General features: G+C 35.6%; 1 protein-coding gene across 1 annotated transcript; it reads right to left on the bottom strand.

Annotated features, from left to right (window-relative positions):
* Positions 1–365: 365 nt before the first annotated feature.
* Positions 366–22,045, bottom strand: LOC118036976 (isoleucine--tRNA ligase, chloroplastic/mitochondrial). Its single transcript, XM_035042846.2, has 22 exons — positions 21,771–22,045; positions 21,406–21,598; positions 21,107–21,261; positions 20,921–21,022; positions 20,304–20,373; positions 19,797–19,909; positions 19,555–19,623; positions 19,159–19,266; positions 18,372–18,522; positions 17,247–17,478; positions 16,765–17,051; positions 16,504–16,640; positions 10,263–10,410; positions 7,804–7,935; positions 6,911–7,039; positions 6,496–6,623; positions 6,238–6,402; positions 5,956–6,081; positions 3,280–3,353; positions 2,694–2,943; positions 1,540–1,719; positions 366–1,018 (listed from the first exon to the last, which is right to left on the bottom strand). The coding sequence occupies exons 1-22, from the start codon at positions 21,864–21,866 to the stop codon at positions 776–778; spliced, it is 3,288 nt and encodes a 1,095-aa protein (XP_034898737.1). The 5' UTR covers positions 21,867–22,045; the 3' UTR covers positions 366–775.
* Positions 22,046–22,966: the final 921 nt, after the last annotated feature.

Genomic DNA, 22,966 nt, shown 5'->3' with positions numbered 1-22,966 from the left:
GGGGTCCGGCTGTTTTTGGCTTTGCGATCACTGATTCAGTACTGAAAAACTTTTACTGTTTATACGTTTCTCTTTTCTCCCCCCTTCAGTCCAGTTTTATCGGTTTTAAACTTTTAAAACTAGAATGGTTTTTTTTTTTCCTTGAATTTTTAATCAGTCAATTCATTTTTTTTTCTCAATTTAATTTTTTAAAAGATTTTTTTATTTATTTTCTTGACTTAATTTCTTTTTCATTTTTTCTCTCTCTTTGTTAACATCAACCGATATTATGATATTGGTATGGTTATCAGTCTTGATTCTGGGTTTGGTTTGAAAAGTTGAAAAAAAAAAGAAGAAATAATAATCCAGGTTGATGGGTTACGGACTTGCACCCTTGCGGGATTGAATATTTTTTCCACTCAAATCCAAGCCCCGGGGTTTTTCTCATTCTTCAACTGCACAAGACATTCTCTTTTGCAAATTATCAAAAACAAATTCCCAATTTCATTAGAGAAAAAATAAAAATGCGTAACTCGAATACGCAACAAATATAGGCACCAAGAACAAAAACATGTTTGGCTTTCATTTTTCTCTATCCAGCACGGTACTGTACACCATATCGATTGACCGTGCCGCCGTCCAATGAAATCTACTTGATTTGTCAAAACTGTCACCTCTGAACTTGTGAAATGCATTAGCCAACTCAATTGAAAAGAAAGGCTATTAATTTTTAGTCATCTCCTTGCTTCATTGGCAACTGGGTTTTATGCAGTCCAGCTTCTATTAATTTTTAGTCTCAGCAGGCTGCAGACACGGCAGGTTCTGGTTGGACAGCGACCACTTTATAACAGCGGCCACAAAGTGTCGGATGCTCCACAAAAGAACCAACTTGAGGTGTGTAATTCCAACATCTTTCACATTTCAGGCCTTCTGCTCGCGACACACCAATCCACACTCTGTTGCTTCCTTGAATGAGATATTCACCACTGTATGGAATAGCTTTAAGAACCTCATCCTCCACATGATGAAGCATCTCCGCCTGCACATTACCATATAAATGACCCGAGGGGAAGAATAGTGAAACGTTCTACCAGTTCAAGCAATAAGATACTGACACAGAAGGAAAACAGATAATACTAATTAAAGAAACTGATCGATTTTCTGTTCCGAACTTGCAGAAACTGATTGAACTTCATAGAAAGAAGAGGGAAATTGAACGATCAATCTAGATAATAGTCTGACAACCCAAGATCCTTTATAAGGCAGCGAGGAAGATTACCAATCACATGTAGTGGCCACCAAACCCAAACTTCACCTTCTAATAGAGTCCTATCTCACTTTCACCACTCGAATCGAAGCCCAAGGGTTTTTGAAGATGGTTTGTCCCTGTGACTGCTCGAGTGAGAGAAGGTTGAGCTAGGGTTCTGTCAAACTTTGGGTTTGGTGGTCTCTACATGTCACTAACTGGGTATATAAAAGTAGCCATAATTGTGGATAGATGAATTGAACTACTCAGGTAACAGTAACTGTAAATTGAAAAAAAAAAGGAAATGAACATACCTGGGATGTTATGAATATGCGATGCAATGCATCAGCGTCATTGCTGGCTGTGCACATTTCATGTAATCTAGAAGCAAGGCTGGCATCAGAAGTATGTAGATAAACCTTTGCCTCCAAACTGGACCCAATCAACTTGCTTGCACGAGCAACCTCCAGAACTTTGTTCACCTCGGTTCTCAGCTGGTCAAATCATTTCAAAGTCAGAAGCAAGTAAACATGATCAGCGATATTCAGCAACTTTAAACTGTTGAATGAAAAGACCGAGCAGTATTTCCTTTTGAAATAATGTAAAATAACCAACCAATAGGCTAATCAGCATTGGTCTCATATTAAGTGCATGTTATGATCAAGCATGCAGCCATTCAATTCATTAGTTGCATATTCATTAGTTGCATAGTTGCATATTTAAGTATCATACATAATGGAACCTTCGAATGATAATAGCTTGTTTGCTACACATGAATCAGGAAGGGGAATGGAGTGTTATATTGTCCTTGTGGTAGCATTGGTGTTGATGGGTGGATGTGGCGATAGTGGTAGTGATAGTGGGTGATAGCAAAATGGTGATGATGGTGGACATTAGCGACAGTTGTCACAGTGATGGCAGAGGTGAAACTACAGCTTCTATTGAAGGGGGAACCATGCCCCCTGCCCCCAAACAAATTTCTTCTGGTCTAGCTCTTCCTCGGGTGGGTGGTGATGATGGACCTGGTTCTAGTGATACTTGTCATGGTGCAACTAGTAATAGGTGGGGCAGATTTCACAGGTATCTGATTCCGAACACCATGAAGGACAAGCAAAATGATCAAATTATTTGCACATAACTACAAAAGGACACAGACTTTGGAAAACAAAACAGAGAGAAACATCTTAAGGACCCCCCCCCCCCCCAATTTGATATAATTCAATAGAAAGATGAGAGAAATTAATGGTGTTACAGAAAACTCCCATACCATTGTATTGTAACTTGCAACTTTTTACAGTTTTAGCATCTGAGACAATCCATTGCTAATGAAATAAACTCGTGCTATCAAAATATTGTGTACAGCAAACAGAAGTAAACTTAAAGTTGAAGATCAATGCAAAAGAATGAATTTGCACCTAACATACAATGCACGGTTAGTATGTTATCATCAAGTGAAATGAGAGATTACCTCAAGAATTTTTCCCCAAAAGCCAATTTCTTCAACAGGAAAAGCAAGCCGTTTTTCATTGGGAGCAGGCCACTTCGATTCAAAAACAAACTTGGCAGCAGAACCATCTTGGACAGTAAATTGAAAGGGAAGATTCTGCCACACATCTTCAGCCAAATGAGGTAATATGGGCGCAATTACCCTCGCAATGGAAAGGAGATGTGCAGCAAGAACTGTTTGGCAACTTCTCCTTGTATGACTTGTTGTGCCCCTGAAAATCATTTACTTAGCTGTATAGAGTGACCTAGATTTGCAGTTTATATATGCATGACTTGAAGCACTAAGAAAAACTTGTGGTGATGGGGAGCAGAGCAAGGCTTCTCTGAACATTTTTTGTGCATTTTTTTGTTGAAATTTTATATTTATTAAACCCTTCATTATTAAATTTCTACTAATTACTAAAAGTCCCAAGTAATAAATCCAAATCAAACAATCTTGATCTGAGCATTCATATTTCCCTATCCAACATCATGTTATAACACAAGATGAAAAAAGAAAAAATGAAATGGGAAATTTCCATGATAATGTAAAACAATTGAAGAATTACCCAACATAAAGTCGATCTTTGGCAACATCAAAATAGAAATTTGATAGGTCAACAATAACAAACCGCTGAATGATCTGCAACAAAAATTACCCTTTTAAGACATCCTAAAGGAAGCAAAGCAAATTTGTGCATCAAATAAACATAGGTCAACTTAAAATGAATAACAAAAATACAATTCCATGCATTGTTATGGGCCTCCTTATCTCATGGCTTGAAGCTAACTAAATTATTTGTAATTCTATTCCTAAACCGACATAGGAAATTTTTTTTTATATTCTTGACATAATAATGTTTATTGCATTATTTCATTAATGGTTAAGATGTTTAGGTTTTGAAGAATTTAAAAAGAATCTAAGACGCATTTTAGTAGATCAAGCATAACTTTTAATCTAATCATTTGATTGAGCTGATATTTTAATAAAATATTCTAAATGTCCTGTTTCTTATTAGGTTAAAATTCATGATGAACGGAGATCAAAAAGACTTTTAAATAAAGCCCGGGAGTTTCCTTTACAAATTGTCTTTATTTACTTTATTGTATTTGGATTCTTTTTCCTATTTAGATTAGGACTTTTAATTTAATTAAGATTTTACTATTTCAAAATTCTAATGCTAGATAGATTATATTAATTATATATGTTATAATTAGGAATAATTTCATACAAAATTTTTAGTTTTAATAAGGAATTCTTTTCTATAAAAGATTTTAGAGCTAATATAAATAGGATGTCAAGTTTATTTTAAAATGAAAATTATTATTTAGACTTTTAATAAAACACTATAGAGTTTTCTCTAAATTTTTCTAGTTTGTAGCTTTAAGACTTGAAAACCCTAACTTCTATTCACACCATACACCACATCAACTAGTATCAGAGCAGGTTGGTCTCTTTGATGGATGAAAATGATAGCAACCCACTCCGCAACGCAAGAATGGAGGCCCTATGTGCATTGTGCAGGCTCAAAAGTAGAAACTAGATCATTTTGATCGTTTGGAGCAAATCATAGCAGATTTAGCTCAACTAAAGGGTAGTGCAAACAGGGATTGTGAAGAGAAGGGGAACTTGCTTGAAGACGTACCTCGAGACATGCCAAACCCTAGCCATATTCCTGAATTTGATGAGATTCCATTATATGATGGGAGATTTTCGAAGAAAGAGTTATTAACTATTTGACCAAGTTGGAAGCTTAATTTTATTTCAACAAAGTTCCTTACCATCAAAAGATAGGACTTATGGCAAGCAAACTTTCTTATGGTGCTAAAGAATGGTGGTTTGAATTTCTAGAAGTTAGAACTCGTATTGGTATGCAATTAATTTATCTTGGTAAGATTTGAGACAATCATTAATTTTGAAATTTATACAAGATGATTATGAAGAAATTTTATATTAGATAGATAAACAACTAAATTATTATTATTTTTCTTATCTTCAAAAGGTAAGTAGAAAAAACATAAGGGAGTTTTGTGAAAGTATTTTAAAGTTATCTAATCATGTTGAAGATAATGTGACTAAAAAGGATGTGACAAACCGTTTCAATCTTTTAACCTTAAGTTAGAGAAGCTAGTAGCAAACAATGATCTTTCAGTTATGGATGAAGATCTTGCAAACAAGAACATGGAAGACATGGCAATTTTTGACAATTCTCCTAAAAGAATTATGAAAAAATATCTTGGTATTCCTTTACATACAAAGGTTGAAGTGTTGAAGATCATAGATGATGATGAACTCAAGTTTGAAGTAAAAGAATGTGGAAAGAAACTAAAAGTGAACTTCATAGGAAGAGAAAATATAACACTAGATATGGATTTTTCTTTCGCATTTATACATCATAAATTAAATTGAAGTTTACATGTCAAAGACAGGCAACTTCATGAATGTCTACAATGTTATACTTTTAGAGTGGTCGAGTTCAATTTCTAATAGGCAACTCGAGGGCAAGTTTTTTGAAAGTAGAAGGGAATGCCATGAAAAGTTTCTTCCATATTCTTGACATAATAATATTTATTGCATTATTTCATTAATGATTAAGATTTTTAGGTTTTTAGTTTAAGAAGTGTCCAAGATGCAATTTGGTATATCAAGCATAACTTTTAATTCGACCGTTGAATGATTTTAGAACTAATATAAATAAGGATGTTATGTTTATTTTAAGATGAAGACTATTATTTAAACTTTTAATAAAATATTTGAGATTTTTCTCTAAATTTCTCTACAGCCTTAGAGTTTGAGAACCCTAGTTTTTAACCACACTATATGTCGTGTCATGAACTCCTTTATTAGTTTTCATTTTTTCATGGGGAAGGTCATCAACAACATACTATACCCTAGAAGTTGGGTTTGGTCATTTTGTTCGAAGAGCAGAGCAGTGCCCTGCCCATTGTATTCTTCCCTCTGAAATCTACAAGGATTATAATTTTTCAACTTAATTCATATCAATAAGACAAACATGTTGAGTGTTCAAGGGTTCCAGAAGTAAATCATTTTCGAGAATGTTGGTCAAATAAGTTCACGTGCATGCATGCAAGTTATTGTTGAGCTTTTTTTAATTTTTAGTTCTATGTTACTGTGTACTTGTTACCTTGCTAAGTGCAAAACCTGATTTCACTACCTGGTTGAGCAATAATGCAAAGGACTATATTTATAGGATGCCAAGAATGCAATAAAAAACAAAATGTACCTGAAATATCTTGAAAAATTGATAGTTGTCATAACTCTCTCTAATGGTGTTTACAACATTTTCCAGCTGAAATAGCGCGTGCTTATCAATCATGGGAAGATCATTGTACGAAATAGCATTGCCAGCCTGCTAATAGCAAAGTCTTCAATATAGTGGGCAGAGGAAGAGGGGAGTAAATATGGTAATGGCTCTAGCTACGTCAGAACTGCATAGCTTTATTTTCCATAATAAAACTGCCTTCAAAATCAAGAGTTCCAATTATACGAGGAAAGCTGAATTTACCTCCCAGTCATGCAGATTTCCCAAAAGGTATCTCAAAGTTCCTCGCAGCTTCCTATATATGTCAGAAATTTGCCGAAGGACTTGAGTACCAATCATGACATCACCTGTATAATCTACACTAGAAACCCAGAGTCGCAAGACATCAGCGCCATAGCCAGGTGCTTCCTGCCAAGAGCAGAAATAAATTTTAGTAATAAATCATTTACATGAGAAAACACCCACAGAAAATGTCTTGAATTATTATGCACCATTACTAACCTTCGAGTTTCTTCCCCCTTCAATTATAGTATGTGGATCTACAACATTACCCAATGATTTGCTCATCTTACAACCTTTCTCATCCAATACAAATCCATGAGTAATAACACTGGTATATGGAGCCTTTCCTGTAGAAAGAGAAGCAACAGAATGAATTCATTTTCAAGACAGAAATTTATGTTTAGGTGGGCATTTTACCGAGTTAAGGACATAAGTTTTTCTGTAGAAGTCTTGGGGGCATATGATATAAAATGAATGAAAAGAACCTGATGACATACATGTTTACCAACATAGCAGAAACAAAAATAACAGTTACAAGGATTCATTTTCAAGACAGAAAAACAATTTCTTCAGGAAAAAAAAAAAACCATCATCATAGCATTTTTCAACTCCAATTAGATCAGATGGCTGTTACCTTTTGTAGCAATACTGGTTAACAGGGAGCTCTGGAACCACCCACGATGTTGATCTGTACCTTCAAGATACAAGTCTGCAGGAAATTTGGGGCCACCACTTTTTCCCAACACAGCAGCCCATGAAGAACCTGAAATAGCAGTGAGCAACAAATAAATTTAAGAAACCTAGCATAGAAAATAGGCGGGGCAAGTAAAAACACAGACATCTCAAACCACAACAGAAAAATTTGTAACCTTTAAGCAGGATACTACAAATGATGCAGCTATGGAGCAACAGAAAAGCAAAACTTATTAAGAAAAGCAATGCAACACAATTAGAGTGAAGCAGAGAAAGCACAAGCGTGCAAAAATTAAGCAACTGAATCCAAGTGGGCTTCATTATAACCTTGCAGGCTTCACATTGGTCAGAAGTCGTTGAAAGTTCAACATTTACCCACCCTCCTATCCCTTTTAATGGAAGTTAACGACAAAATGTTCCCAGATTAACATCAATCATTGAAAAAAGATTGAAGTATTTTGTTACACATGTTCCAAAAACATTTCCAAACCAGGTCAATCACAGACAAGATACCTTTTCTAAGAGGTACAACTTAAGTGCTTGCCAGGAATTGTAATAATAATAACCCTTGTTTTATCTCGACTATCTTCCACTCATGTTCATAACAAGTCTAATTCCCCCTTTACCCCAAAGTGAGAATGCATGCAGCATGTGAAGAAGAAGCCATTAAAATATCCGTACAGCAATAAGAAGTAACATGAAACTGCTATATTTCATACAAACAGAAAAATATAATATTGACATTGTCAAATGGAAAAGTTTACAATATAATAACACAGTACTCTGTGAGCATGTTCATGGTAAAGGTCTGCAATCTACGTAGTCTTATAATACCTGAATCAAACCAGACATCCATTGTGTCCATCCCTTTTTCATAATCTGACGCTTGATCACGATATTTTTCTGGGAGCAAATCCTCCACTTTCATATACCACCATGCGTCACTACCCTTGAGGGCTATTATAGCTGCAGATGGTGATCAGAAAAAATAAAGCCAGGATCACAAACTGAGCTGTAAGGGAATCTATCACTAATCAAATAGGAGGCTAAGTCTGCATACTTGAAAAAAACAACAAAAGAAATAGAAAGAAGAAGATGCAACCTGATACAAATGGAAGTAATTGGAGGGGGGAAAATTATGGATGCAGAAATATCATTACAATAAAGTGATTATTCACCATTATCTACTTCAAACCAGAGATTAAATTTAATGAAAAAAAGGAAAAAAAAAAGGGGGGGGGAGTTTTTGCTGTTTTTAGAAGACTTACTATGTAAAATGATTATCCCAAAAGTTAAAGGACCAGATCGACAAGGTCAAACTAGAAAAACAAAATCTGCAGATAAACCCAAAAACATCTCATCTCATATGAAGTCTGAAATTACTGTTTCCTGTTTTAATTATTTTCATAGTTAATTCTATATTTTAATTATTTGTTTCCTACTTAGGACTTTTAATTTAATTAGTGTTTTACTATTTAGAAATCCTAATACTAGATGAATTTTATTAATTAGGTAAGTTTTAATTAGAAATCTTTTCCTATTAAGGATTTTAATTTTAATTAGGAATCCTTTTCTATAAAGGATTTTAAGACTTATAAAAATAGGATGTATAGTTTATTTTATAGAGATGAAGACTATTATTCAGATTTAATAAAAATACCACAGAATTTTCTCTAGATTTCTCTACAGTTAGGCCTATAAACTTTGGGTTTGAGAACCCTAATTTTATATTCGTTATAGGCCGCTTTTAGATGGTATCAAAGCAGGTCAGAATCTGGATTGTTGGCAAACCGTGAAGATGATCATGGAGCAATTGATGGCAACCATCTCCATGATGGTGATCAGAGGATGTGGGTTGTTTGGGATCTGCTAGATTATCATTTAGTAGTGATAGCATTTTTAGAGGGGTGAATGCAAACCAAGTTTGGTGACATCAATGCTAGATTTGATGACCTTACAACCAGACTTGAGGCATTAGGGCTACACGCAAACATGAACCGGAAAAGAAAAGAGGCACGGGTCAAGAATGAAGCCCGCTGCCAACCTATCACAAAACCAGTTCGTGCAAATCCTCATGGTCATAATGATTACGGGTATTCATTTGATGAAGAAGATCTATTTTGGCTTATAAGAGGCACGAGCAAGAATCACAAAGAGAGAAACATACTTGAAGACTTACTTCAGGCCGACCTTATCTTAGACCTATTCCTAAAATTCCTCCTAGACAACCATTTGTCTAAGAGTTGGTGAAGATGAACTTGATGGAGGCTGATGAACCTTGTTAGATCAAGACAAACAACCACAACCCGAGAGACAAATTAATCAATGTGATTGAAGGTTAGGATGAGTAAGAACTTTTCGATGACAAGGATGTTCTATATGAACCTAATAGAGACCATGAAGGAGATTGATATGATGATAAAGATTTTCCAAACAAGGACATGGAGGACCCGGTACTATCTGACAAGTTTTCTAGGGACATTATGGAAGATTATTTTGGTGTTCCTTTAAATACAAAAATTGAAGTATTGTAGGGCATAAATAATGATGAAATCAAGTATGAAGTAGAAAAATATAGGAATGAATTACACGTGGAATTCGATGGAATTGAAAGTATAACATCATCAAATATGAATTTTTCTTTATTATACACGCCATAAATTAAAATTTGAAGTTTACAGGTCCAAGACATGCTACTTCATGAATAAATTAGCTACAATATTATATTCAAAGTAATTGTTCATTTGGAATGGAAGAGTTCAATTTCTAACAGATAACTCGAGGACAAGTTTTCCTCAAATGAAAGATACTACCGAAGAACAATTATCTTAGGGGTTATTGGGTGAGATTGACAAGGTCAAACCTAAAAAAAAATCTATAAAAAACTTGAAAGCATCTCATATGAAGCTTGAAGTTATAGTTTTAATTATTTTCCTAGTTAATTTTGGATTTTAATTATTTGTTTCCTACTTAGCTTAGAACTTTTAATTTAATTAGTATTTTACTATTTAGAAATCCTAATGTTAAATGGATTCTATTAATTAGGTAAGTTTTAATTAAGAATCATTTTCTATAAAAGATTTTAATTTTAATTTTAATTAGGAATCCTTTTACATAAAGGATTTTAGAACTAATATAAATAGGATGTCTAGTTTATTTTATAAAGATGAAAACTATTATTCAAATTTAATTAAAATACTATTAAGTTTTCTCTATATTTCTCTACAGATAAGTCTATCACCTTACGGCTTAAAAACTCTAGTTTTATCTTCCTTGTATGTTTCATCACTTACATTTGATATGGTCAATAGTCTCTTCATTCAAAAGTGGTTCCCTTGTCTTCAAATGGTAAAAGACTGGAATGGGGACACCCCATGTCCTTTGTCTTGATATGCACCAGTCAGAGCGGCTTGAAGTCATTGCAGTTATTCTGTTTTCTCCCTGAAAAACGGCCATACATTTAAACAAGAGATCACCGATTAGATACAGTGCCATTGGTAAAATGACAAACAGAAGCTGAAAATAAATTCAAATATAAAAAACCACGCAAGTAAAAATCACAAGCTCTAATTTTTTTCCCTTGCATCATCCTCGACAATCATGAAAAACACACTTTAATAATTGCACTGCAGTGAATAAACAATTACACTACTAAAACTTTATAACTAAATCTATTAAGAAAAACTCACTTCCCAAAAGAGGTCAAGCTCAAGGCTCTAACAGAAGTGACAATCCAGACTGAAAATTTTTGGGAAATACCAGCACCTAGCATTAGATATGGAAACTTTAAACATGCTCAATCAAACCTTGATGGAAGAGCCACCTTGGTGTCATATTCATGGTTTTGCTAACAAACTGTATGTTGAAAAAACAACTACATTTAAGCACGTGCCAAATATGATGGACTTGGTAGGAAGAGTATAGACATGAACAGGATTTGCATGGTTAGACAGGAAAATTCAGCGAAACTCTGAAACAAAGGCAATTGCTTGGGTTTCATAAATTAGTTCCGTGGCTAAGTGACGGGCATTAAACAGAGGCCTTTTGTTGGACAATCCAAATCAATTTTGGAAACCACAAAGCCATGCAATACATCCAGGTATCTATTCACTTCTGCATTGAAATTTATCTTCACCACAATCTAGGTGAAGAATTCCTACATTAAAAAATGAAATCCCCCAGGATAAAAGTTATATTTGCTTCAAGAACTAAGTTTCCAAAACTTGTCACATCACTACTTGCTGACATCCTTTCAAAGGAGATGAGGTATTCAGGTATGAAAACACACAAAAGCGAAACTATGACAATACATACTATACAAATGAAGTTATATTGTCCCATGGTCCTAGAGAAGAAACCATGTAAAACAAAACAAGCAAAAAGAAGGATTCGCACTGCCTCTACTATTTCCACTGCATCAAACATTGAAAATACAGAATGTCAATAGAAAGCCTTAAGTCAAAGCATACAGCTATTACAGCTGTATGCTTGAATAAGAAACAGGAAAGCATACAGAGCATACAGCTATTACAGCTGTATGCTTGAATAGGAAATAGGAAAGCATACAGTTGTTATAGCTGTATGCTGGAATAAGAATATAAATGATTGATAGGAAAGAGGAAACTTATTTAAATTCCTAGATTCCCTCTTTGTAATGGCCATGTACAACACAACTTTTCCTATATAATGAAAGCCTAGTCGAAAGGTGAAGGTAATTCAAACCATTCTGTTATGGTATCAGAGCTTGGTGTTTTCTCACAGAATTCTTAAGATTTTTTGTTCTTTCTTAGTCATAGCTATATGGAGAAGTCAGATAATGTTTGTGTCAGATTTACTGGCAAAAATTATGCTGCCTGGACATTCCAGTTAGAGATTTTTCTCAAGGGAAAGGAGTTATGGGGCCATATAGATGGCAGTGACAAAGACATGGTTGCTGAAGGATCTGTGGTTGCTAAGGCAGCATGGGCTGCCAAAGATGCACAAATAATGTCCTGGATTCTCAGTTCTATGGAGCCACATCTGATCCTTTCTTTGCGTCCTTATAGATCTGCAAAGGCTATGTGGGATCATCTCACTCAAGTTTATAACCAAGACAACAATGCTAGGCGTTTTCAGCTTGAGTTGGCTATTGCCAACTATACCCAAGGAGATCTTTCTATTCAAGATTACTATTGTGGTTTTCTGGCTTTATGGAGTGATTATTCTGATCTTGTTACAGCCAAGGTTTCTGCAGAAGATGTGCTGGCAGTGCAACAAGTCCATAAAATCAGCCAACGAGACCAATTTCTGATGAAATTGCGACCAGAATATGAACCCGTTCGTGCCTCTCTAGTCAATCGCGATCCTGTTCCATCCTTGGATGCTTGCTTTGGAGAACTATTGCGTGAAGAGCAGCGTCTCCATACTCAAACCATTATGGAGCAAGCAAGAGTTGCCTCTGCCAGTGTCTCAGTTGCTTATGCTGCTTCTGCTTACAACAAGGGGAAGAGTCGCGATATGAGCAAGACACAATGCTATAGTTGTAAGAAGTATGGACATATTGCTCCCCATTGTCCTCATAAAATTTGCAACTACTACAAGCAGCTGGGCCACATCATTAAGGAGTGTCCTATTCGTCCTCCTCCACGCCCCAACAAAGCTTATCACGCTGCTGTTACTGCTGCTGGTTCCTTTTTTTCACAGACTCAGCCTCGAGCAAATTTACTCACCCGAGAGATGGTGCAAGAAATGATTGTGAGTGCTTTCTCCACACTTGGCCTTCAAGGTACTGGTTCTTCAGCCCTTACTTGGATCTTAGACTCAGGTGCTTCCAATCATATGAAAAACTCTTTGCATGGGTTAAGTAATTTCCGCAAATATTGTGGATCCTCACATATTCAAACAGCCAATGGTAGTACTCTTCCCATCATAGCTGTTGGTGATGTACCTCCCTTTTTAAAGGATGTTTATGTCTCACCCAAGCTTGCTATAAACTTAGCTTCTATAGGTCAACTTGTGGACAATAACTGTGATGTAAACTTCTCTAATCGTGGCTGTATTGTACAGGATCAGATGTCCGGACAGCTGATAGCGAAGGGGCCTAAGCACGGACGTTTATTTTCTCTCCAACTTCCTATTCCACGCACTTTGCTTCCTTCCTCTGTTTTAGCTTTCTTTTGTACTGCACCTAAAGTGTCCAATGAAGTTTGGCATAAACGTCTAGGTCATCCAAATCCTAGAATCCTCTCTCATTTGTTGAAATCTGGGTTAATAAGTAATAAAGAACATTCAGCTTCAACTGTGTTCCTTGATTGTGCTACTTGTAAACTTGGCAAAAGTAAAATTTTTACCCTTTCCTTCTGCTGGCAGTAGAGCCACAAACCCTTTTGAGATAATTCATAGTGATGTCTGGGGGATTAGTCCTGTCATTTCTCATGCAAATTACAGATATTTTGTCACTTTTATTGATGACTACAGCCGCTATACATGGGTTTATTTCTTGCGGAACAAATCAGAAGTTTTCTCTATGTTCAAACTATTCTTGGCATTGGTTAACACTCAATTTTCTGCCACTGTTAAGACACTTAGATCAGATTCGGGAGGGGAATATATGTCTCATGCTTTCCAATCATTCTTGCAATCTAATGGTATCGTTTCTCAACGATCATGTTCCTATACTCCTCAACAAAATGGAGTAGCAGAACGCAAGAATCGCCATCTTTTTGGATATGGTTCGTACCTTGCTCATTGAATCTTTTGTTCCTCCAAAGTTTTGGGTAGAAGCACTCATTACAGCAACTTATCTAATCAATAGACTTCCTTCACAAGTCTTAGGTCTAGAGTCTCCATATTTTCGGCTTCATCATTGCCATCCGATATACAACAATCTTCACACCTTTGGGTGTGTATGCTTCATGCATCTTCCTCCACCTCATAGAAATAAACTTTCTGCTCAGTCAATTAGGTGTGCCTTTCTTGGATATAGTATTACTCAAAAGGGTTATCTATGTTTTGATCCACACACTAATCGCGTTCATGTTTCCAGAAATGTTATTTTCTTTGAAAATCAATGTTTCTTTCCTTTGTCTTCATCCTCAGCCACTTCTCTTGCCTCTTTACCCTCTTTTGATGACTCTTCTCCTTTGCAAAGTGTTCCAGTTGACAGGTTCCAGCCACATTTGGTGTACAAAAGAAGACTTCTTGTGCTGCCCCCTTCAGCTTCTGTCTTGTCATCTGCTCCTCCTTTACAGCCTTCTGTGGCTTCTGAGGTACCTGTTTTGGCTCCTTTACGCCGCTCCTCTAGAATATATGTACCACCTGCTAAGTATGGATTTACCTCATCTGTGGCACATCATTCTACTGCTGCTCTCTCTGTCACTTTATCCTCTATTTCTATCCCTACTGGTTATTCACAGGCAGCTACAGAACCATGCTGGCAGCAGGCTATGCAGGAAGAGTTAAATGCTCTAGAAGCTAATCAGACTTGGGATATTGTTGATTGTCCTTCTGGTGTGACTCCTCTTGGGTGTCGATGGGTCTATTCTGTTAAAATCAAGGCTGATGGCAGCTTGGACAGATATAAAGCACGGTTGGTGGCTCTTGGAAACCATCAAAAATATGGAGAACATTATGAGGAGACCTTTGCTCCAGTGGCTAAAATGGGTACTATTCGAACAATTCTGGCCATCGCAGCATCCCAACATTGGTGTTTGCACCAATTGGATGTGAAGAATGCCTTTCTTCATGGTGATCTCACTGAAGATATATATATGCGACCACCAGCTGGCTTATTTTCCACTCCTACCTCTGCTGTGTGTAAGTTACGCCGCTCCTTGTATGGTCTCAAACAGGCTTCTCGTGCTTGGTATGAGAGATTTACTTCTGTCCTTCTTCAATTTGATTTCCTCAAAAGTAAATATGATGCCTCTTTGTTTCTACGTAAGACTGCAAATGGAGTTGTGTTTTTATTGGTGTATGTTGATGATATAGTCATAACCGGTACTGATTTCGCTCTGATTGATCAACTCAAGCAGCATTTGCAGAAATCCTTTCACATGAAGGATCTAGGTCCTCTCACATATTTTCTTGGTCTAGAGATTCATGCTGGTTCCCATGGCATTTTTTTATCCCAACACAAGTATGCCATGGACTTGGTGGCAGCTGCTGGTCTCCAACATTTGCCACCCCTTGATACTCCAATGGAAATTAATCTCAAGCTACGCAAAGATGAGGGTGATTTATTATCAGACCCAGCTGCATATCGTACACTCGTGGGCAGCTTACTCTATCTTACACACACTAGACCTGATATTTCTTTTGCCGTACAGCAGGTTAGTCAGTTTATGGCTTCTCCAAGGCATCTCCATATGGCTACTGTTCGCCGCATCATTCGTTATATTCATGGCACAATTCGACGTGGCCTTTGCTATCCTGCTGGTACTTCCCTTGATCTTATTGCTTATAGTGATGGTGATTATGCCGGGTGTTCCAACACTCGCCGTTCCATTACTGGTTGGTGTATGTTTCTTGGTCCTGCACTTATTTCCTGGAAGAGCAAGAAACAAGATCGTGTTTCCAAGTCTTCTACTGAGTCTGAATACCGGGCTATGTCCCAAGCTTGTTCCGAAATCATCTGGCTCCACGGGCTCCTTGCTGAGCTGGGTTTTCAGCAGCGCACTCCTACTCCTCTTTTTGCTGATAATACCAGTGCTATTCATCTTACCGCCAATCCTATCTTCCATGAGCGCACAAAGCATATTGAGGTGGATTGCCACTTCATTCGGGACGCATATGCGACAAAGACTATCTCACTTCCACATGTGTCCAGCAATCTTCAGGTGGCTGATGTTTTTACCAAGACTCTCACCCGCCAACGTCATCATTTTCTTGCTACCAAATTGCTGCTTATGGACCAGCCCGCATCAATTTGAGGGGGGATGTCAATAGAAAGCCTTAAGTCAAAGCATACAGCTATTACAGCTGTATGCTTGAATAGGAAACAGGAAAGCATACAGAGCATACAGCTATTACAGCTGTATGCTTGAATAGGAAATAGGAAAGCATACAGCTGTTACAGCTGTATGCTGGAATAAGAATATAAATGATTGATAGGAAAGAGGAAACTTATTTAAATTCCTAGATTCCCTCTTTGTAATGGCCATGTACAACACAACTTTTCCTATATAATGAAAGCCTAGTCGAAAGGTGAAGGTAATTCAAACCATTCTGTTACAGAAAACATGCCTTATTGCTAATGAACAGTGATGATAACAGAAACCACAAAAAGGAGGATTCACACTGCCTTTACTATTCCCACTATATCAAACATTGAAAATACAGAAAATATGGAATATTACCAAATAAGAAAATATGCCTTATTACTAATGAACAATGATGATAACAGAAACCACATAACTTCCATAAAGTAATCACTTTGTGCAGAGGGCATAATTAAACATAGTGAGTTATCAACAGTAGTATCTTTGCAGAATGCAAGCATAGAAAGAGCCTAGCATATTGAATCAGAATACAACCAAAGCAACTATGCATCAAAACCTGAGGTGGAATCCATTTCACTTGGCTAATTGCCTCCATAGCTGACTGGCGAAACCCTTCTACTGACGCAAACCATTGCTCAGTGGCTCTGAATATTGTGGGCTTTTTAGTTCTCCAATCATATGGATAGTTGTGCTCTGCATAAGAGAAAAGACAGATTCTTATACACTAGCATGGTTAGTTATACTCATAGTAGAAACACGTTACCAGACAGGAAATATTAACTTCGCCATCACTTAAAAGGGAAAGAGTCCAACTTACGATATGATTCCTCCATGATAAGGAGCATTTGTTCATCCAGGTAGTTCATGACAGCAATATTTCCATCCCCAAGTACATCAAGTCCACTAAACTGCACGGCTTCTTCAGTAAACTTCCCGTCATCATCTACAGGGGATATTATAGGTAGTCCATATTTCAGGCCAGTTACATAATCCTCCCGACCATGACCAGGAGCTGTATGCACCAGTCCAGTTCCTGATTCTGTTGTAATATAATCCCCACCAATGACAACTGGGCATTCCCTCTTATCTATTGGATGAATATACCTGAAACCAAAATTCAAAATCAGATATTAGTCTCTGAATAATAATATTAATTAATCATCCATACATTGTGGAGTGTGAATTCAGTTGTTTTACTCATATAAAAAAGACATCATGTCATTGAGGAAAGAGATGTCAAATCAGTTACATTCCATGAGCTTTTTCTCATATAAATACACATTATTTTTCATATCTTACCGGCAGTTTTCAAGATCTGATCCTAACAGTGTTTTTTTGACAACTAGTTTCACACCCCATTTTGCTTCTAGTGTTGGCACAAGATCAGATGCTACTATAAGAAAAGGTTTCTTCTGTTCCTTCAGAACATGTCCGAGCCTTTGTTTCTTATTTCCAGAGGATGTAGAAGCATCTCCTGAAAATGACTGCACTTCAATTACAGCATATTGAAGCTTGGCATTGACAGCAACAGCTGAGAGAACATACCCCAAAAAGATTAGGACAGAGAGAATTAAATGATCGAAGTTATGTGCTAATGAACTACACATTTTATCCAACAAGGTCCAAAAACCTCTTTAACAAGCTGAACAAATCTCAGCTCGTTTTTTTTTTTTTTTTGGGAGGGGGGGGGTGTGGGTGGGCAATGAGCACGTTAGTTCTTGAAAAAACTACATGAACAAACAAGGGTAGGATCAGCACCCTCTGCATTTCACCAGCAAGTATGAATTTACCAAACTGCATTGATGTCACTATTCAAATGGACAAATCCAAAATAATCACACAAAAAAGGCATTTCTAAGCTGCTCAACAAAAAAAAAAGATCAATAAAGATCTTAACCAAAGAGATAAAAAAATCTCTGCAACAAACACAGGCAAAAAATAAAATCATGGCCCATCATGTAGGTCTAATTTCTCACGACTCCCAAAAAAATTAATGCTATTACCTGTTTCAAGGGATAAAGTAGTATTCAGAAGAAAAAACATGCAATATTAAGGATATACTTACTGCTTAACTTAATGGTGGCCAAATTCAAGGTGGTTGGAAAAATTCACTTTGGTGGCAGTTAGTATAGGCAACATGAAGTTCAACCAGGTATTAATGACCATTAATACATGACGATATCTAAATGATCCCCCCACACAGGCATGCATACCAAGGCATCAAACTGATTAAATCGTTAAAATATCGAATGGATGTACATGGTTTGAGAAAACAACATAACCGCAAATTCCAGATTCAGGCATGAGATGTGAAATTAAAAACAACTGCATTAAATTAGTAGAACAAAAGGGATGAACTACCTATGCAAATACTGACATCATATGCAATAAATGAGTTGCAAGCCCGACTAGGTAAGGACTCACCAGCATTGGCTGGAACAGTCCAGGGAGTTGTAGTCCATATGGCCAGGCACAAATCTGGAAAGAATTCCTCTAATAACCCATCTGAAGTTGGAGGTGCACTCACTAATCTAAATATGGCATATATGCTTTTTGAAACATGGCCCTCGGGATACTGCAGAAAAAAAAAATTCCAGTTAGTTAACCAGCAGAATGATACCATGCAAATTCTGAAAGATAGGACAAGTTCGTGAAAAATGGTTTTGAGACTTTGTAAGAAACTTGCTATAGGTTTACACCTCCCATCACAACTTTAAATCATGAAACATGGCTCAAAAGCAGAGTAGGGAAAGAAATTCCAGACCGTACATAAAAAGTCATAATAATGGCTAAATGATGGTTTATATACCATTGAGTAGAAAAATATGAAGACAATGTTTTCAAGCACTAACCAGAAGAAGGATTGTACACATAAGACTAAAATTAAGCAAACATATCTAAATCTGAAGATGTTGTTTCTATGCGCTAACCAAAACAAGGATTGTACAGATAAGAAAGAGTAAAATTAGCAAACATATTCGGATACAGTTTATTGTACCAATATACTCAGAAACCATCAATAGAGCACATTAGAAGTCTTATCAGTTCTATAAATTAAGAATGCATAAACAAAATTTCTTTCAGTGAGGTACATCATTTAGAAGTCTTATCAGTTCAAAATATTAAGAATGCATAAATACAATTTCTTTCAATGAGGTACAACATAAAACCAAGAAAAGAACATGCTAGTATGCAAGAGGATGTAATATACCTCCAACTCAGCCTCTGCAAGAGCAGTACGTGATGAAGGACTCCAGTGAACTGGTTTCCTGCCCCTATAAATGTATCCTTGAAAGGCCATCTGGCCAAACACTTCAATCTATCAAAAAAATAAAATGATACTATTTCTTAGAAAGTTAACCATAACGAAAACCTACCAGAAAATTATGCATTGATAATAAGAAAAAGATGATAATTCTTTATACAGCATTAACAATTTGATCCATCGTATTTCACTTGAGTTAGAAGTTACTGAAATTCATTACATTGCACTTGTCTAGCACCTGAAATGTACCAACTTACACACAAAAATGTAGACTTTTGAATTAGTATTTTGGTTTTAACTTTTATGCATGCAAGTGCAATGGAGAAAAGTTGTACCAGCTACCTGAGCAGCTTCATATTCTGGATCTAGAGTTAGATAAGGCCTTTCCCAGTCTCCCCACACTCCAAAGCGCTGCAAGCATCAACTTAACAATGAAAAAAAAACCTAGCAAATAAGTAAATCAACTAAAAATGTCACTACACCAACTCTTGAAAGATAATAAAACCATGTCTATTAGATAAATTTACTGGTTAATAAACAGAAAATGTCAATACTTAGCAAAGGGCAGATAAATAGGCTACAACCTTAAATGATGCCATCTGAGTTTTGACAGTTGCTTTAGCAAATTTGGCTGCCTTAGCTCTTAATTTTGATTGTGTCAGATCCCTTCTTGCTTCCTGATCCATTGACTGCAGAACTGTGGATTCATAATGACAGTTAACTTGCAATTGTTTAACTCAACTTTTCTTTCAATTTCCCCTTTTTTTTATCCAAAGAATTGATTTGGCAACAAGGACATCCCAAAAAAAATGCCGGTTTCCTCATTTCAAAGAAATCTTTTTCTTAAAAAAAAAAAAGAAGCTAAACAGGGTGTCATAATTGATGTTATTAAAACACAAAATACAACATCTAGTATAATACTATATAGTTAAATCATCAGCACCAGTATAATTTTTTTATACAACTTTCAAATTTCACAGTTATAACCAAGCTCTGGCACCTGAAATTGTAACATAGGAATCAACACATCATGGTAAGATCTTGTTTACTGCAGAAGAAGAACAAGCACAAGAAAAGGTAACAATGCTTGCCTTTCAACTCAATTGGCAAGCCATGACAATCCCAACCAGGCACATAATGAACTTTGTAATTTTGAAGAATCTGACAATATTATAAAAAATAAAAATTAGATAGATAATTTTACTCTGGATTAAATCAGAAGAGGAAGCTAAATTATTTCCAGATTAATCACTGCCCGAAGGCTCTTGCATACACCATGATACATCTCTCGATGATGGCCAGCATTCTCAAGTTATTGATGTTATTACATAGCCAATATGTGTACATGCAAAAATGACATCAATGTATGATCACAAGAATCATGAAAAAAATACAGCCATTGAGCATGAAATGGTGGATAGTTTATCAGATTTGCAGTCCTCTTGCTTTCCTGTGTTTTCTAGTGTTTAATCATTTCAGCAAGGAAACATAGTAAAGCCCATAAATTTAGCGATTCTTATCATTTCTTTTTTACTTTAAATCAGATTAATTATTATATGTTGAAACTTTTATGAATTGGAATTCATCATTTTATCTAATAACTCGATTTCTGATGGTCAGGTTTCTTGATAATAATAATAATAATAAAATAAAAGCATAAAGGAACTTGGAGTAATGCCTAAATTTATAAGTAGGGAAGGGAACACACCTTATAACGGTTAATTACATCCTTCAAGATCTTATTAAGGGCATGACCCATGTGTAACTCGCCATTGGCATAAGGCGGGCCATCATGAAGAACAAAATGTTCCTGACAAAGTAACTAAAGAGTAAGCTAATTTTTTCATACCACGTATGAAAACATACACTCGAGGACAGCAACAAAACCACCCACCCCTTCATTCTTATCAACTACTCTCTTGAACACTTGATTATCTTCCCATAGTTTCTGAATCTCAGGCTCCCTCACCGAAGCATTTGCTCTCATCCCAAACGTTGTCTTAGGTAAATCAACTGTATGCTTGTACCTCCCTTCTTCTTGTTTTTCCCCTAAAGCCAAACAATCTAATTAGTTGGATAAAAACACTTGTAGCCCTTAGTGAATTATTACAATTATGGATATCTCGAGCACTATCGTCTGAAAAACAAGCAAACGTGATCATCTAAGTACTAAAGAGGGGGTAAAATACACACCCCCCGATGCTTTTTTTGCAGCCATAACCGGCCCTCGAGATCTTTGCTTTGAAGAGGGGGGGAAATCGTCACTAGAACTCGTAGAATAGTGCGTAACAGTGTTAAAGATAGAGAGAGCGCTTCCTCTTCGATAAAATAAGTCAACAGAAGTAGCAGTCCTCAAAGAAGAACAACTACTTCTTCGCAACAGTACCTGAATTAAATTAATCAAACAATACAAGACAAAGTCAACACTAGTGAATTAAGTAGAAAATCCTAGCAAAGTTTCTTTGGGACATTTTATCGAACACAAGATGTGCCGTGAAGACAGATAGCACAAGGTAACAGACGAATAAAGGTGAGAAGGTGTGTGAACTGTTTCGTACTCTATGAGAAGCAGAGTGAATCATGGCTACTGTGGCTGCTTCGCTAGAAGTGAATATTGAAGAATTTGCAGCTAAAGATTTTCGAAGAAGGGACATTTTGTAAGCTACTTTCTGTTTATGTTCATTTCTTTTTTCTTCATTCTTTCTGCATAGAGAGAGAGTGAAATAAATAAATAAATAATAAAGAGAATGAAATTGGGGAGTTTGTGGATAAATGAATCAAAACCACACAGCTTCTGCTTCTCTCTCCTTTACCGTTCTAAAACAGTTCTAAACTATTTATTGCCGCCGAGTACTTTTTTATAATATTATTAAATTCAAATACGGTCGATATAATAACCCATAGATCTAGTTGCTATTCTAATTAGGGTTTCAAAATAATTTGCGTGGAAGTTAATTTGGTGTAACAAAATCAACTTGGTGGTTGGATCTAGTTTTTTTTTTTTAATATTTTTTATAAAAAAATATTAAAAAATAATATTTTAGATTTAGCTAGTGAAACCGGTCTAATTTATTCAATTTATAATCCAATAACCTTACTTTTTAAATTTTATTTTTTTTAATTAAATAATTATAAAAATAAATATTTATAGAAAAAATAGAAAACAAGATTATTAAGTTGAAATATGTTTTTTTTTTTTAATTCTGTTTCTCATTTATGCAATTGTTTTTTGTTTGGACAACAAAAATTGAAATTCATTGAATAAAAAACAACAGCAAAAAACAAATTCCTCAAAATATATGGATTTGAAATAAAAAAGAAAGAGAGTATATTAAAAACAAATCTAAATTTTCTTATTCAAGTATTTATTTTACTTTTGATGAAAATACTTTCTTATGAGGAATATTGTTTTTTATGAAAAAATCATTATAATCTTGAAAGCAAGCTTGAGTTAAAAAAATCAAATCATGAATTGATCATCTCGTAGCAACCACGTGAAAAAATAAGAAATTTTAAAATTTGATAAATATAATAAAATCATGTCAAAATCTATTAAAATTTAAACAATAAAATAATTATTTTCATTGAATATTCATAAGGTTTTTGTTGTGCATATTAGGTACATAATAATTGAAAAACAATTGCATTCTCATAAAAACTTATAATATTATATAATAATCATGAAAAAGTGAATAATAATTGAAATATAATTTCAAACTTTTTTATAGAACATTTAAATCAAAATACAAAAATA

Source organism: Populus alba, chromosome 10 (assembly GCF_005239225.2).
Source record: "Populus alba chromosome 10, ASM523922v2, whole genome shotgun sequence".
Taxonomy (NCBI): domain Eukaryota; kingdom Viridiplantae; phylum Streptophyta; class Magnoliopsida; order Malpighiales; family Salicaceae; genus Populus; species Populus alba.
This window is presented reverse-complemented; position numbering and strand designations above follow the sequence as displayed.